At 33.5% G+C, this 15,955-nt stretch overlaps 1 protein-coding gene across 5 annotated transcripts in view; it reads left to right on the top strand.

The window, feature by feature from the left end:
• Window positions 1-15,300, top strand: part of PHC3 (polyhomeotic homolog 3) — a 61,354-nt gene extending 46,054 nt beyond the window's left edge. For 3 of the 5 annotated variants that reach the window (XM_063097270.1, XM_063097264.1, XM_063097279.1), the window contains exons 11-15: window positions 1,332-1,491; window positions 6,779-6,893; window positions 9,301-9,433; window positions 9,525-9,756; window positions 14,887-15,300. In XM_063097270.1, coding sequence (XP_062953340.1) covers window positions 1,332-1,491; window positions 6,779-6,893; window positions 9,301-9,433; window positions 9,525-9,756; window positions 14,887-15,041 — 795 coding nt within the window. In that variant the 3' untranslated portion in view covers window positions 15,042-15,300. Of the gene's footprint in view, window positions 1-1,331; window positions 1,492-6,778; window positions 6,894-9,300; window positions 9,434-9,524; window positions 9,757-9,932; window positions 10,061-14,886 lie in introns of those variants that run through there. The other 2 variants (XR_010023624.1, XM_063097283.1) reach the window with 2 other exon arrangements.
• Window positions 15,301-15,955: the final 655 nt, after the last annotated feature.

Below are 15,955 nucleotides of genomic sequence, written 5' to 3'. Positions count from 1 at the left end.
TCCACATTTTTAATAATTTTCTTAGCATAAATTCCTAGTAGAGTTATTGTATCACATTACATATACATTTATAAGATCCTTGATATGTAGTGCCAAATTATTTTCTGGATTATTTAAATTATTCATCCACCAGAAGTGTATGCCCTTAGCAACATTGGATATTATAGTTTTTTCTAGCAATAACTTCCATTAATTTTACTTGAGGCATATTAAATATCTAATTAAAATGAACAAAATTAAAAAGTTTATTGGTGATTATACTCTAAGGTTAAATGTAGAAGTTTCCAGTAAGCTGTTGTTTCCCTTGTGTGGCAGATATTAGAGACTTAGCCAGCATTTATGAGGATAAGATGTTCTAGTTGTTGTGTTTTTCAGATTAGCTAAGGGCTCACTAGTGAGTCCATAATTATTTTTGGTCTGAATTGTTTTTGTTGAAAATATTACTAAAATAAGTGGTATGCATAACTTAACCAAGTATACTGAACCTAAGTGAACATTTTGTTGTTGTTGATGATAATGTTTGAAGATTTTCCATTTCTTTTGTGATTACAGTGGATTAAGTTGCTGAACTAGGAGTCAGACTTGAGTTCTAGTCCTGATTCTGCTTTTGTAAAGAAATCACCTAAACACTTTGAATGTTATCTGTAACATTCTTATCTATAATAAAATACATACAGTAATGGTCTATCTTGATTATTAAACCTACAAATAAAAAGCTTTGTGCGTGAAAAATCTCGAACATTGTAGGGAAAAAAATTATTAATTGAAGATACTGGCTAATCAAAATTTATTGCTGATCTTTTATTTGCGTTACATTCATATGGAAAACACGAAAGTTTCTGAAGGAAAAAATTAGTCACCACATAGAACTTGAGAGGGAATTGTTTGAGTAGAATTTTTAAAAATTAAAAAAACCCCAAAACTCTTAAATATACTGATAGTTATTGCCTTTGTTTTTCAATATTGGCTAAGCTACCAAAATATTCATAGTGCAGGATAACTTGGTGATTAGTATTAATTCTGAGCATAAGGAATTTCTAAATTTTAAGACTTTTTTTTTTTTTTTTTAAAGAACAACTTGCCTAACTTAGGACACTAGGTTCCATTTCACAGAGACTTTGAAGCAGCCATACTGCTGATGACTAGAAATAAAGCATTTATGTCCAGATTGCCTAATCTTTTCTCAAGTAATAAAGCACTTCATGAATGGATCTGATCAATTGAACAGTAAATTATCACAGATAGCATTCATTTCAAGAGGTTTTTTAACTAAGTTATTTCTGAATGTCCTTTTAGAGATTATTTCATTTTATTCTCTCTCCCTTTTAAAGGTGAGTCGTTCATCTTTGCTAATAGAACAGCCTGTGAAAAAAAGGCCTCTTTTGGATAATCAAGTGATAAATTCTGTGTGTGTTCAGCCAGAGCTACAGAATAATACAAAGCATGCAGATAATTCATCTGACACAGAGATGGAAGACATGATTGCTGAAGGTTTGTGGATTTCACTGAAGAAACCCCTTTAACTCTGACTTTTACTTCAGGACATGAATTTTTATTCTTTCACAGTATTATATTTTTTTTTGTATTTTCATACAATGCATTGTTTGACTAAAATAATGGAAAGCTAATCAGATTCTTAGTGACTAAATAACTAAATTAATGAGACTGATGCTAATTTGTACAATGTCACTTTGATTTTTGAAGGAGTTCGGGTGGGAAAACTTCCATCATATGTGAGAGAAAGTAATTCAGAATTTTAGCATCAAAACAATTCTGTTCCTTTTTTAAAGCAGACGTAAGTAACCAATGACTATTTTACTGAGTCTGCTTAAAAATTTAGAGCTTCTGTGTTTGGTTTTAGACTTTCCACATTCTGAGGTTTGCTATCTTCTGGGTATTACAGTTATGTTAGGTATGTATTCTTCAACCAACAGTGATTACATTTGTTCAAAGAGGAAAATGTCACCAAATCTCCTTTATGTCAAAGAATCCTTTTTTGTAGACTTTATGGTAAAATGAATACTGTGTAGAAGTGAAAATGGTATACAAAATGACTGAAGGAAAAAAACATGAAAATGATATATTTTGTACTTTGAGTTTGCTATTTAAAATCAGCAAATTCTTGTACTGTTATTTTGGATGAGGTTCTGAGTTTCTGATTTAAAAAAAAAAAAAAACTAGGTATAGGAGCATCTTCGTGAGAATTTGTGAAACTATCCCTGATTTGTTCTGGTCATGGCCCTGCAATTGATATAGTTCAGTTTAATGCAATAGCATTTAGTATAGTCAGGGCTCTAAAGTAGTGATTAATTAACATCTTTGTCTAAGTAATTATCTTCAATATGGGAGTAAATTTCATCTGAAATTAATTTATTTTGCAGGTATTTCTTGAGCCTGTACTATGTTCCTATAGACTTTGCTAAATTAAGCAAAATGGCATGCAGCCAAACAAAATAGATATTGTCTTTGCCCACAATTTTTGTACCTCTTAAAAGGATGGCACCTCTGACATTATTGGTACTTTATAAACTGTCATAATGTATTCATCACTGTTTTACTTATTATTTGAACAGCAGAAAGTTTAGTCATGTAAAATTTGACTTTTAGTGCTAACATACTGAATTCAGGTTTGTTTGTTTTAATTTTAAAAAATGTTAACCATGAAGAATTTCAAACATGCAATTAGAATTGTATAATAAATGTCCAATCACCCAGACCCAACATCATCATCCAATTTCAGCATTATTTTGTCACACTAGCTTCATCTATCCCTTTCGTTTCCCTCCCTCCCATCATTTCCCCCCCTTTCTTTCTTTCTATTTTAGGGAAAATCATCGTCCTTATTTTATTTCACTGCTACACATATCAATGTGCATCTCTAAAAATATATACATTTTCTTATATAACTATAATTCCATATCACACGTAATAGTAGTAGTAATTCTTTAGAATCATCTAATACCTGGTCCATATTTAGATCTCCCCAATTTTTAAAACATGTCCTTTAATAGTTATTTGGTTTGAATGGGGATCCAAACAAGGTCTACATTGTGCCTTTTGTTGTTATGAATTTACTTTTATTTAATTCTCAAATACTTGCTTTTATTTACACATACTATTTTATTTGAGAAAATTTCCCATTTGAGATGAAAAGTAGTAAAGATTAATTTCAGATATTGTTTTTCTTGCCTACGAGGGTACTTCAAAAAGTTCATGGGAATTAGGGAACTAGGGAATCTTCATAACAGAAAGATAACTAAAAGGCAACAAATGGTAAGTTTTTAATGAATTATATAGACAGTACGAATTTAGGATTTTAAAACTGGCTGAGATTATTCCCAGATTGGTGAGTTTCTTATAAAGATGAGATTGGAACTGGGTCTTGGATAATAATACATAGATTTAACATAACAAACAGGAAGAACATTTCAGGTTAGAACACTATGAATAAATGCACAAAGGATGTCTAAATGCTTAGGTAACTTTAGGAGGGTGCAGTGAAGAGTAGAGAGTTGGACTAGAGGAGTAGTGGGAAGTAAGACTAGCAGACTCATTTTCTGGAGTTCCTTGCATATTAGACAAAGGAATTAGGAGTTATTAGGAGTTATTTTGCTGTTGAGGGGATGGTTACTGTAGATATTTAGGTAGGTGACATGAACAAAAGAGTAGTTTTGGGAACTTTGCTGGTCATCTGTAGGATGTATGTAGGGGCTTGGCATGTAATTGACACCCGTAGTCATGATGGGAAGAATAAGGAAAGGACTGATGGGAGACAAGGCAAGGGGTAATTCAACAGGATAAGATACTAGAATAAGGAAAGGAGGATTTAAAGATAATTAGTACATTTCATAGTAGGGAAATATTTCTATAAAATGTGCTAGAATTTTAAGTGCTTCATAATTTAATTTCTCAAAGTAATTTTATTTCATTGTTACTGGGTACTTCATTGTTTATGGGGAAGTACAATAGAATGAAATGGTGAGACACTTATTTAGTGGCTTTGGTTTAAAACTTCATGGTAAGGATTATTCTTTTTTTAAAGGATAAACTATGGTTATATTTGGACTGGTTCTATAGCAAGAATCTCCAGCCACAAAATTGTGATCTATCAAAATATCTTATTGTCTTCCCCAGTAAATCATCACATTAGCCATGGTTTCTATCTCATTGCCTCTCTTTGCTGCCAATCCTTATGTGATTTCAGGTCCTCAGGGAAATTAAACAGTAACTCCTCCTCACACACAAAAATTGGGGACCTGTATTTGTTAGGATATAGGTTTGGCTACTCTCATGGAGACCCAGAATAATGTTTGATTAAATAAGATACAAGTTTAATTTTCTCTGATGTAGTCCAAAAGTCAGCAGTCCAGGGCTTACATGGTAGCTCCTTGGTGTTGGGCACCTAAGCTCTGGTGTCTATGTCTCTGCCATCCCCAGAATGTTGCTCTTATTTCCAAGATGGCTGATCTTCATGGTCACGTTCTAACCAATGAGATGGGGGAAAGGGCACCATCTGGAATTAGCGAGCATTTCCATTCACATCCCGTTAGTCAGAAATCAGTCACATCTGGGGCAGAAACTAGTTTTCATTCTGGGTGGTCGTGTTCTTAGAGTTTTGTTACTAGGAGAAAAAAGTGAAATGTGGATGCTGGAGAATTATCAGCTGTTTCTGCCATAGAATCTCATTTTTATTAGCTAAATCAGCAGATTTTGATTTCAGTTTGAACTCATTTGGCTCTGCAATTTTTTATTTACAAATGTGAAAAAGTAACCTTGGTAACATTACCAGATTTGTTAAAAATCTGACCGAACATTAGAATATGAATTTTTGGATCTGTTAATGTCCCTCACTTCTTTATGAGAAATTTTTGTTAGGTTGTTAACCTTAAACCCCATCTCTTTGGTATTTATCCTCTCTCACCAGCAAAAATATTTCCTTCTCCTTCATAAGGCAGTCTGACCTATCACGTGTTGTACAGTATGTTAATTAATTAAAAGAAAAAACCTTTGAAACAAAACTTTTAGTATATCCTGTTTCTGGAACAACTTGAGGAATGGACTCTTCAGGGCTGGACTGGTGGCAGTGGTGGTTGAGTAAGAGGGGTTTTGTCTCCTGTACAGGCTTTTCAAGGTCACATCAGGTTATAAGCATGACAGAGTAAAAACAATACTCCTGGGAGTCATGACATTGGGTCCCAGGAATGTGTTGGTAGATGTTCAGACTAGATCAGAGCTGTGTGAAGGCCATCCTTAGGTCATTGGAAGAAACAATTTTTATTTTGCTTGTTTTGAGACTATTTCTTCCTCATTGCTACTAAATTGATGACTTTTGCTTATGAAGGTAGTCCTGAGAATTTCCTTAAAATGGTTCATGATTTCATTAGTCAAGGTAATATATTTAGATGTCCCACCAATGTCAATATTACTTCACAGTATGTTTTTCAGTAGTTTTTGCTACTTTCACTTGATTTAGCACTTTTTCATCTGCTTCTCCCATAAAACTGGGATAATGGGAGTGCCTGAGCTTACTGAGTATATGCCATCCATGTCTACATTTCATATTCCCTATCTTCATCTTCACAAGTCTTTGTTAAGTTAGTAACATAGAGCACATACAGAGCTCACAGCTAAAAGCTTGTTAGTAGAGTGCATTTGTTGCATATTTGATATGACTTGGTACAGGAATTATGATGATGCAAGAAAATGGCAAAATAGGGTGGATTTAACAGGTTTTACGGAAGTATTTCTTGAGCACTTCTTACACATCTTAGTACTTTTTAGTTCTTTTAGTGGAAAATAAGAAATGGAACTGTCACTTTTTTATGCCTACAACCTGTTGGGCACTCATTTAATCACCACTTCAGTTCTTTGGGAGAAAGGTTTTTACAGATGAGAAAACTGTGGATTGTGAAGATTAAGATTAATCCTATAGGTGACTGCTACTGAGAACTTGAGGATGTAGGTTGGAAGTTTCTTTGGGTCCTGTGCTGTAGTCTGAAGAAAGTTAGGAATGTGGGGGTAGGAGAAAGACATTCTAACTCAATAGTGAATACCGTGACAAAAAGCATTAGCAGTTGGAAATTACAAAACTATTTGTGATTTTAAGACTAATCTAAATTATTTTTGTTTTAATACGATATAAATGAAAGGAACTGTTTTATAATTAGATATATACATCTTTATACATTCAGTCTACACTGAAGATCTTTGAGAGAGTTATTTTCCATGCTCCTCTAAAATCAGACATATCAAAATTTCACCTTTTTGAAGTCATTCTTTCCAGTTAGAATTAGGTTCTTTGCTATACAAAAATACTTCAAAAAGTTCATGGAAAATAGAATTAAAAGATAATATGAATCTTTCGATGAAATTTTTGAAGTGCCCTTGTATATCTGCAGAGCACGGTGTACCAAAATTCGTATCCCACACTCTGCTTTTTGAAAGTGTTCCTCCTGGAGGGCGGTGACTGTATATTATTCATCTTCATTTCTCTCACAGTGTTCATAAACTTGTTTGCATATTTTAGACATGGTGGGTTCTTAGCAAAATTAACCTTTAAAAGCATTGTGCTCATTTATGTAGGAAAAAAACTCCATATAATTTGTATGTAGAAGCAAAAGGGAATTTTGGAGGTGGTGGTATTGAAGGCTTTTGCCCTGCCAAAGTGACCATGGATTGAAAAGCTGAAGGATATTGTATTCAACCAGAGTAGAGGCCAAAAAAAATATTCCACGATTAAATTTTTGGAATTTTTTTCCTTTGTTTCCTTCTTTTTTAGAGACATTAGAAGAAATGGACAGTGAGTTGCTTAAGTGTGAATTCTGTGGAAAAATGGGATATGCTAATGAATTTTTACGGTCAAAACGGTTCTGCACTATGTCATGTGCCAAAAGGTATTTCTATGTTTTTGAATTTTCTAAGGACATACCAACAACCACTGCAACAAAATGCAAAACCCTTGTATAGTATACCACTAGTCAAACCTAGATATCATAATACAGATGAATAATATAGATAGGCTGGAGCTACTTTTGGTAGCTCCAGCTCCCAAAGTATTATTAGAAAAGTATTATTATTTAGTTATTAGATTTTTTTCTGTGAAAACTACATATTCATAACACTTACACTCAGTTCTATAAAATAATCTAGTATTGAATTAGCAGTCTCCTGGTGATAAGAATATGTTTAGGACAATCCCTCCTATGGAATGATCAAGATATTATAGAATACTAGTTCTTAAGGTATCAAAACAATATTTATCAACTAGTTGTTTTATCAATATTGGATTTAATTTGTTTTGTTTTAAAGTGTTCTTGTTCGGGGGCTGACCCCGTGGCGCACTCGGGAGAGTGTGGCGCTGGGAGCGCAGCAGCGCTCCCGCCGCGGGTTCAGATCCTGTATAGGGATGGCCGGTACGCTCACTGGCTGAGCGCGGTGCGGCCGGTCACAAAAAAGGCAAAAAATAAAAATAAAAATAAAGTGTTCTTGTTCGAAGCATGTCCTATTTTAGGTTTCTAAGTGGGACAGCTATAGCATAAGTTCCCCACATTGTTAACATTATCATAGTAAAATATCTTTTTCTAAATTATTATTTTCAATACTAATTATTAGAGGTAAATAGTATTAATAGCAAAAGAAATGTTTATTCTCCATTAATTTTATAATTCCCAAATTTGCTTTACATTAAAAAAAAAACAACCCACTCTGATTCTGATAACAAATCCTAATGGTGCAGATATTTACTACAAAAGTTGAAGTGTATGCACAAGTTGATTATTTTGAAATTTGTTCTCTGTTTAAAAAGAGATTTTTAAGATCTTAAATGTTTACATCCACAGAATTTCTTACTTGAACATTTTATTTTGTATGGATACCGCCAAAATGTACTTAGTAAAACTTAAGTTAAATCAGTATTAGAAGTATTTTCCTCCAAAAATGGGTTCATTGTTTCAGTTGTCAATCTGTGTTTTTCAGGACCCATAATCAAATTATATAATTCATGTTTTAACTTGTATTTTCTCATCTGCATATATCACAAGAACGAACAGTGGCTAAAAACTCTGAAAACTTGGGAAAAGACTGCCTTTCAAAATATTTTAAGTTAATTGGAATTTATTTTTGCAATTTTCTTACAACAAGTGTTTTGAAAATTAATTATAGAAGCAGTTTCATGTGTGTAAAAAGAGACAAACTATATATATGTTTTCTCATCCTTTCCATAACTTTTCAGAAATTTTTTTCTTAGATTATTTCCTCTCACTGTTCTTTCTAGGGAAGGGTTGGCAGACTTGCCCAGGCCAAGTCCTCCCTGCCACTTATTTTTTTATGACCCATGAGCCAGTTTTTAAATTTTTATGTGGTTGGGAAAAAAAAAAACCAAAAGAATATTTTTTGACACATAGAAATTATGTGAGATTCAAATTTCATTAATACTGAAAGTTTTATTGGAACATAGCCATGCTTATTCATTTTTCTACAGCTGCTTTCATGCTGCACTGGCAGGGCTGAGTATATGTGACAAAGACTCATATGGCCTACAAAAACTGAAATATTTACTATCTGTCCCTAAATAGAAGAAGTTTGCTAGCCCTTGTTCTAGGACTTTGCAACTCATTAAATGGCATTAGGACTCTTTTTAAGGTGTTTTCATCCCTTCTGAGAGTCTGTGTTCAAAATTTTAGACAGTCTGTTTTGATAAAAGTAATATTTTAGCCAATCTTAAAGAAGTATGTATTTCTGAATTTCCTGGATAGTGGGAGCAATGAATTCCCTGTGGAACTTTGAAATCTCAACTTTACATTTTCACTCTTTGATTTCAGTAATATTTGAAAAATCTTTTACTAGCTGTTTGAAATCCTCCCCCTACTCTATTAACCTCTTTTTATTCATCTCTCTTCAGAAATTATTACTTGGGAAAATATCAGTTTAAATAATAAACAGCTAATAGATACTGTGTAACTTTTTCTCCTGGAACCTTGAATATTTTTGCTGTTGTAAAAATTGGGTATTTTCTGTATTTTGCAGAAAGTTTCCCACTATCATGCTGTAATCAGAAGAAAATACCAATATCTTGTTATAGATGTTCAGTATTGTATTGAGAGATAAGATAAACAGAGGCTTTTTTTTGGCCTTTAGCATAAGTAAATCTATTGACCTACATGGTGTACTTTATGAGGTGTTACAATCTTTAATGAAGTAAAATACTACTTACTGATTCAATTGCACTTTAAAGTCATAATTGAATACTAAATGGAGTGTCCCTTATATCATTTAATATTTTTTCTTACTTGAATTTCTTAGGTACAATGTTAGCTGTTCTAAAAAATTTGCACTTAGTCGTTGGAATCGTAAGCCTGATAATCAAAGTCTTGGGCATCGTGGTCGTCGTCCAAGTGGCCCTGATGGGACAGCAAGAGAACATATCCTTAGGCAGGTCTGTAGAAACTTTGCTTCAATGTACAATGCCCTTTTCAGAAATGCAAGGAAAGTGCAGTGCTGTATTTTACTTGTACTACATTTTCCAGCTTCCAATTACTTATCCATCTGCAGAAGAAGACTTGGCTTCTCATGAAGATTCTGTGCCATCTGCTATGACAACTCGTCTGCGCAGGCAGAGTGAGCGAGAAAGAGAACGTGAGCTTCGGGATGTGAGAATTAGGAAAATGCCTGAGAACAGTGACTTACTACCAGTTGCACAAACAGAGCCATCTATATGGACAGTTGATGATGTGTGGGCCTTCATTCATTCTTTACCTGGTATGTAATTTACCACTTTGGCCTTAATATTTTTCTTGTGCATTCACAGACAAGAATGATGTTAGATCCATCCTCATCTTTTGCACGAAAGGGCTAGAGAAGTACTGTGTATATGTATAAATTAAATGGCATTTGCTATTGAAATGTGATCTCTTTCCTCTTGCTTATTCCCTCAGCACAACTGGGTATTTTCTCATACCCCCCAAGTCGATAAAAACTGACTAGTCCTGCTTCTGCTGTGACACCTCAGCCGGTGAAGATTTTAAAGGTGCTCTCTTCTCTTCAGTCTGATTTCTCTCGAGAGGTCAGTAGAGAGATTGAGTCAGACACTTCTTCCCTTCTGCTCTTCTATTTTTCTATTCTGTTTCCTCCTTATTTCCTAAATTAACCTTTTTAAAATTGAAGTAAGAGAGACTATATATATATATATATATATTTTTTTTTTTTTTTTTTTTTTTTTTTACATTTTTGGAAGCTAATCAAAACCTTTTAGAATATGGTAAAATTTTGGTTTCTTTTTAAAAAATCAAGCTGGTTCTTTTAAAGGAAGCTGCATTCTCTTTGATTCTTTTCAATAAATAAACATCAAGATCACTTCTGAAATTTTACTTTTCAATTAGACAGCTGAAATTCAGTTATGATAATCATTCTGATATTGAGGGTAACTTTCCTATTTGTTTTCCTGTTCTAACTCTCATTTTGATACTCTTTCCATCAAACTTAAGTCCCTGTCTTTTTTCTTTTATGAACAATCCACTTTCCATTTTCTCCAAGGGGCTGGCTCCTAAAGACACTACACCTTTGTTCATGATGAGACCCACAATGGTTACATTTGTTAAGACAATATATTTTTTTAAGTCAGCAAATCTTATCATTCACTTTGACCTTATGAATATGGAAAATGAGAATAAAAAAAAATTTGTTCCCTTTTGGTTTTATTGTGTATTAATGTCATTTCTCTTGAGATAAGCTTTTCAGAAGAATATATCCCATTTGAATTTGTCTACCAGACTTATATAAACTAAGCTAATTAATTATCGTTGGTAATTAATCTTTCTATGAAGGTGACCAAAGTCTCAGAAGCACTGTAACAGCTAATGTGCTGTGCAGGAAAATATATTCAGAAATACCTGTTTTTTTAAAAAATCTGTGATCCATTTTACCTCATATACATAACTCTATGAAATTTTATTAAATTATTTTATCGACAGCTTGTTTTAGAAATGCTAAATAAGTTTTTATAAAAGGTATGGTCACTTTTAAAGAAAGATAATGGTTTAAAAGGGGTATACTTTCTTCATGGGAAGATTTTTAAGTCTAAAAATCTAAGAAAACTTAGGTCCAAGTTAATTGCTGACCATGTGGGTTTAGAATCTGGTTTAAATGTGATATATTAGAGTATGGTGAGTCTTCACAGGTCGTGGTTTTAGTATTTAATGAAATAAATTTTAGTTTTTAGACCAGTATGGCTATCTTGAGAGTTAACATTGGAGTCTTTACTGATCACCTGGGGCTGGACTTTGATTCTGTCATCTTCAGTAGTAGTGTCAGTCTTCCAAGTGAAGCATGTGTGATTGTGAGCCTGATTTCTCATTTAGGGAAATTATTTCTTTTCCTTTGGGGAGGAGAGTAGGTGTATATCTGGAGGAAAGTAGTTGCTCAAATAATTAACAAATAATAAACACTGCTGATTCTTCTATCACTTAATTTTTTTTTTTTTCTTTTTAGGGCTGATTTTCCCCAGCATCCATTTGCTATGTGGCTAGTCTTGACTACTAACATTCTTGCTTCATTTGAGTTAAAAACAGACAAAAAACACAACATTTTGCTCATAACTTGAGATGCTTGTCGAGTTTATCTAGACACTTAATTTTGTTGCCAGTTTAGTGATTACAGATCCCTAAAAGGAGACTGCTTTATAAATTGGAATTGCTTGGTACTGTTTTAGAGTCTGCTTAATATAACTCTTTTCCTTTACTGATGAAATGGGAGTATTTCCAAACTGCTTTTGACAGGCCAAATAATAAGCTTATTTGTGTGATCAGTATATTCTTTCTTAAAGTTTCTCTCTGAATAATGCTTGTACTTAAGGTAAATCTCTTACCAGAAAAGGCCTTATCTTCCTTTCTTTCTGCTCCTCTGGCCTTTGTAAATTTCCTTTTGAGCCTCTTTCAGCTCATCCAGGGCTTTTTTTTTGCATGAGTAGTCTACTCTCAAGCTTTTCTCATTGAATGAAGAAGCTTGTAAATTTTGTACTCTTTTGTATTTTGTTTCTTTCCAGTTGAGGACAGGCTTCCTTCCCTCTTTAATCAGTTTACTGATTTACTCCTACAGTTTTCTCTTCTCTTTGTATAACATCTTGTTAAACATCCTGTTGGGACTATGCTAGAGAGCATATGCAGTACACCAAAATCTCAGAGCTGTTACCAGAGTGAAAAATTATCTTAGAATTTTTTGTGTGTTAAAAAATTCTCTACAGAAACAGTTCTTATTTTCAGTTAACTTCTGTTTATCCTCCTTAACTCTTCCTTGATATAATAAACTGCCTTTTGCAAAGACAAGTTTATTCTGTATTTACTGATCTGGGAGTCCACAATGGATTTGGTTTCTCTGTAGGTATATCAAGTAGGAATCATTTTTTAAAATGTGACTGTTGGTTTTTGCAATACCAGTATTGGGACTTGTTTATTGTGTACTATTGAGTGGTAAGTGATATCTTCTCACCAGCCTTACTGAGGTCAGTTTTTGTGTAGGGTGTTCTTGTTTTGGGTATAGCTGGGAAAATGACTGTGGACTCTTGCTGAGTTTGGTTGGGACCCTCGTGCATAGGTCCATGCCCATCCTTAGAGCTGCACTGCACTTGCTTCTGGTGAGGTGCAGCTAGCTGAGCTGACTGGTTGCTTCAGTGGATGTAGGTTTTGTACACATCCCTGGGCTCTAGCCATTTTACGGAAATAGATGTTAGTGTCAGAAACTCACAGAACTTTAGCTCAGTATACCTAAAGTTTTCTTTCAAGATTTGTTTTTCTCTTAATGAGTTTCTGGAAGCATACTTGCTTCAGTTTTTTTTTTTTTTTTTTCTTTTTCCTTTTTAAGTTACTCTTTTTCTCATTTCTGTACTAACGTAACTACACTTTTTTGTGGTTGGCTTAAGAAAGTTGCAATTTAAAATTCTGAAGATAGGTTTAGACTGCTGTTCTAACACCAACATGAAGGGTTCAGATCTCCTTAACCTGCCAGCTTCCAAAAAAAAAAAAATTCTATTCCTATTTGATCATGCTTTTTTACAAAACACTTTTTGTTCTTTATTTTTTTGCTAATACATTTACTGTCTACCTACCAGAAGACATTTGAAAAGGAATCTCACAATACAGAGGAACAAGAACATGCTATATATTTTCCTCATGGAGAACTCCTTGTTTCTATTCCCAAATGTAGCTCTTATGGTCCTCATTACTTCTTATTGCTCCTGTTTTCTCAATCTAAGTAAGTCCCACCCTATCTTTCTCTCTCTTCTTTTCTTTCCTGTGTTCTTGTAAATAAGACTGAAGAGAGAAGAACAGTTCTTTCATAAAAAGAAGGATGAAGTCACAACTAGATGCAAGATTAGTCAGTTTTGTCTGCCCAGTTCTGTTGAGAGCTACCTCTGGGAAAAGAAAAGGGGCTTTTCTATGGTGAGTAATAATACCATTTCAGCTATATAGTTTCTTTTATATGGTAAATGGGCAAAAACATAAAAATCTTGTAAAGGGTAATGAAATGTCAAGTTTTAAAAGTCTGAGACATTATTAAAATAGAGAAATTGAAAAGCTGGCTGCTACATAGGAAACAGTAAAGATACAATTAACAGAGGACATGGGAAAAGAATCAAGAGAAAAGGTGGCCACACAGCTAAAGACAGGAAAAGGTGTTTGTACTGTGTTACTCTTATGGATTACTCTCCGTAGGAGATCATATTTTTGTTCATTGTTTATTTACTCATTCAGTCCTTCACTTACTCATAAATATAGGTGTGCTGGGGTTATAAGAGAAACATCATTATCTTATATACACAAGAGGATGATACATTTGCAATAGAAAGGATAATCATTCTAGCAAAATTGTGGTATCCAAAGGTGTAATGTAACCATTTCCATTTTTCATTATCTTTTTCTCTGTTTTCCCTTAGAATGCTGATTTGAATAAAATAGAAAGAATTTAAGCTGTTAGTTTTTATTCTTAAATTCATTTTTGTAATTTACTGTCTCTTATAAATAGGAAGCTTCCATATTTTTGCATTCTCTCCTCTCTTGGCTCCTTAATTCATTACCAGAATTAATTACTGGAATTCATTACCGGAATTACTGGTTTCCTTTACCCTTAATGCGGAACTTAAATTGAGTAACCTGGATGTGCAGAATTTGGTAGACAGTAAAATTGTTTGAGGTTCAGGTGGGTAATTAGTATCACCTGCTAAAACACCTGGTTTATATTGAGCACTAAAATATTGGTTATTTGGCAGGAGATTAACCAGCAGGCTCATTAATTTCAATGAGAATTTGTTTTCTTATCAAAAGTGGAGATGAGTCCAGTGATATTAAGATTTGAAGTTGAAATTACAAGTCGAGCAGTGTACTACATTTTAGCAGCATTACAATAGATTGATAATACAATCTTGAGGGATTTGTAACATTTATAACCTTGCATTTTATTCTTCTGTACCTTTATGTGAAGGATATGTGGTACAAAGATAAGTTCATGAGATATAATAAGTAGTTAATCCAGACCTGTTATATGTATGGCATGCTTTGAGGCAATACCATAGACCTTTTTCTGAAAGAAATATTATATCCTAAATGGATCACTTTGTACATTTATACCTCCTACTAATTATTTCTATCATATTGTTTTAGAGCAAGAATTCCAAGTAAATTGCTTTACCTGGATTTTGAATTAATTCTGATTTTCAGATTGCCAACAAATATGATGTTCTTCAAGGGTGAACCCAAGACTACAATAAATAAATTTCATTTGTTTCTCAGCCTGTATTTCAGATTCTCAGACACAGTGAGACCATAACTGTGACTATTAGGAGTAATATCTAATTGTTGTGTATTTAATTCTAACTTCCTTTCTCCGATCAAATTCCAGGCTGCCAAGATATTGCAGATGAGTTCAGAGCACAGGAGATTGATGGACAGGCCCTTCTCTTGCTAAAAGAAGACCATCTCATGAGTGCAATGAATATCAAGCTAGGCCCAGCATTAAAGATCTGTGCACGCATCAACTCTCTGAAGGAATCCTAACAGGAACATGAAGCTCTAATATAACAGCAGTTTTACTCTTCTCAAACAGACTTGTAAGGTAAAGATCTAAGTTGACCTAGAGCGTTACACTTATTATGATGGATAGCCAAGCACATTGGGATCTTCGCATCGGATGCTGGTATTTCTTCTACAGATATAATAATTCATTGTACATTTTCATAATTAGCCAACATTGGTGAAATTAACTTTACATACAACATTGAAAGATCTGTTATAGAGGGCCATAATATTTTTCAAAGAAAAGCATTATACTAGATAATTTTTTTAAAGGTGATGTTTATCATTAATATAAAGAATCCTTTTAAGAGTAATTTAATGATTTACATTTTTCTTCTTTTGATTTGGTTTTCTTATACATTTTTCTACCCTATTAGTTTTCTAAAGGTTGTCATAAGAGATATGTTATGGAATAATTTAGGAGTCCAATATGATGGAATCATATGTAATGAAATAGTGTGCATTTTAAAAAACATGTCTTTTGACAAATGTTTTGTCTGTAAAAAAGGATTGCATTCTAGCATGAATAATACTGAACTGGAAGTCAGAAGAGTTGGTTTCTGTTTTAGGCTTGACCAAGAATTTGGTTTGACTGAGAAAGTTAGTTTTCCTCTCAGTTTTTGTATGTTTAGAACAGTGGTTCTCAGTGGAGGTCAGTTTTGCTCCCCATTGCACATTTGGCAACATCTAGAGACATTTTGGTTGTCACAGCTTGGGCTTGGGTTTGGAAGAGGGTTGCTACTGGTATCTCTAGTAGGTGGAGGACAGAGATGTTGCTAAATATTCTACAATGCACATTAATGCTAAATATCTTCCACCACAAAGAATTATCTGGTCCAAAACATCACTAGTGCCAAGGTTGAGAAACCTGATATAGGAGTGATTAAATGTTACTT

Source organism: Cynocephalus volans, chromosome 1 (genome assembly GCF_027409185.1).
Source record: "Cynocephalus volans isolate mCynVol1 chromosome 1, mCynVol1.pri, whole genome shotgun sequence".
NCBI lineage: Eukaryota > Metazoa > Chordata > Mammalia > Dermoptera > Cynocephalidae > Cynocephalus > Cynocephalus volans.
The sequence above is the reverse complement of the archived record's forward strand: the minus strand, read 5'-3'. Positions and strand labels throughout refer to the sequence as shown.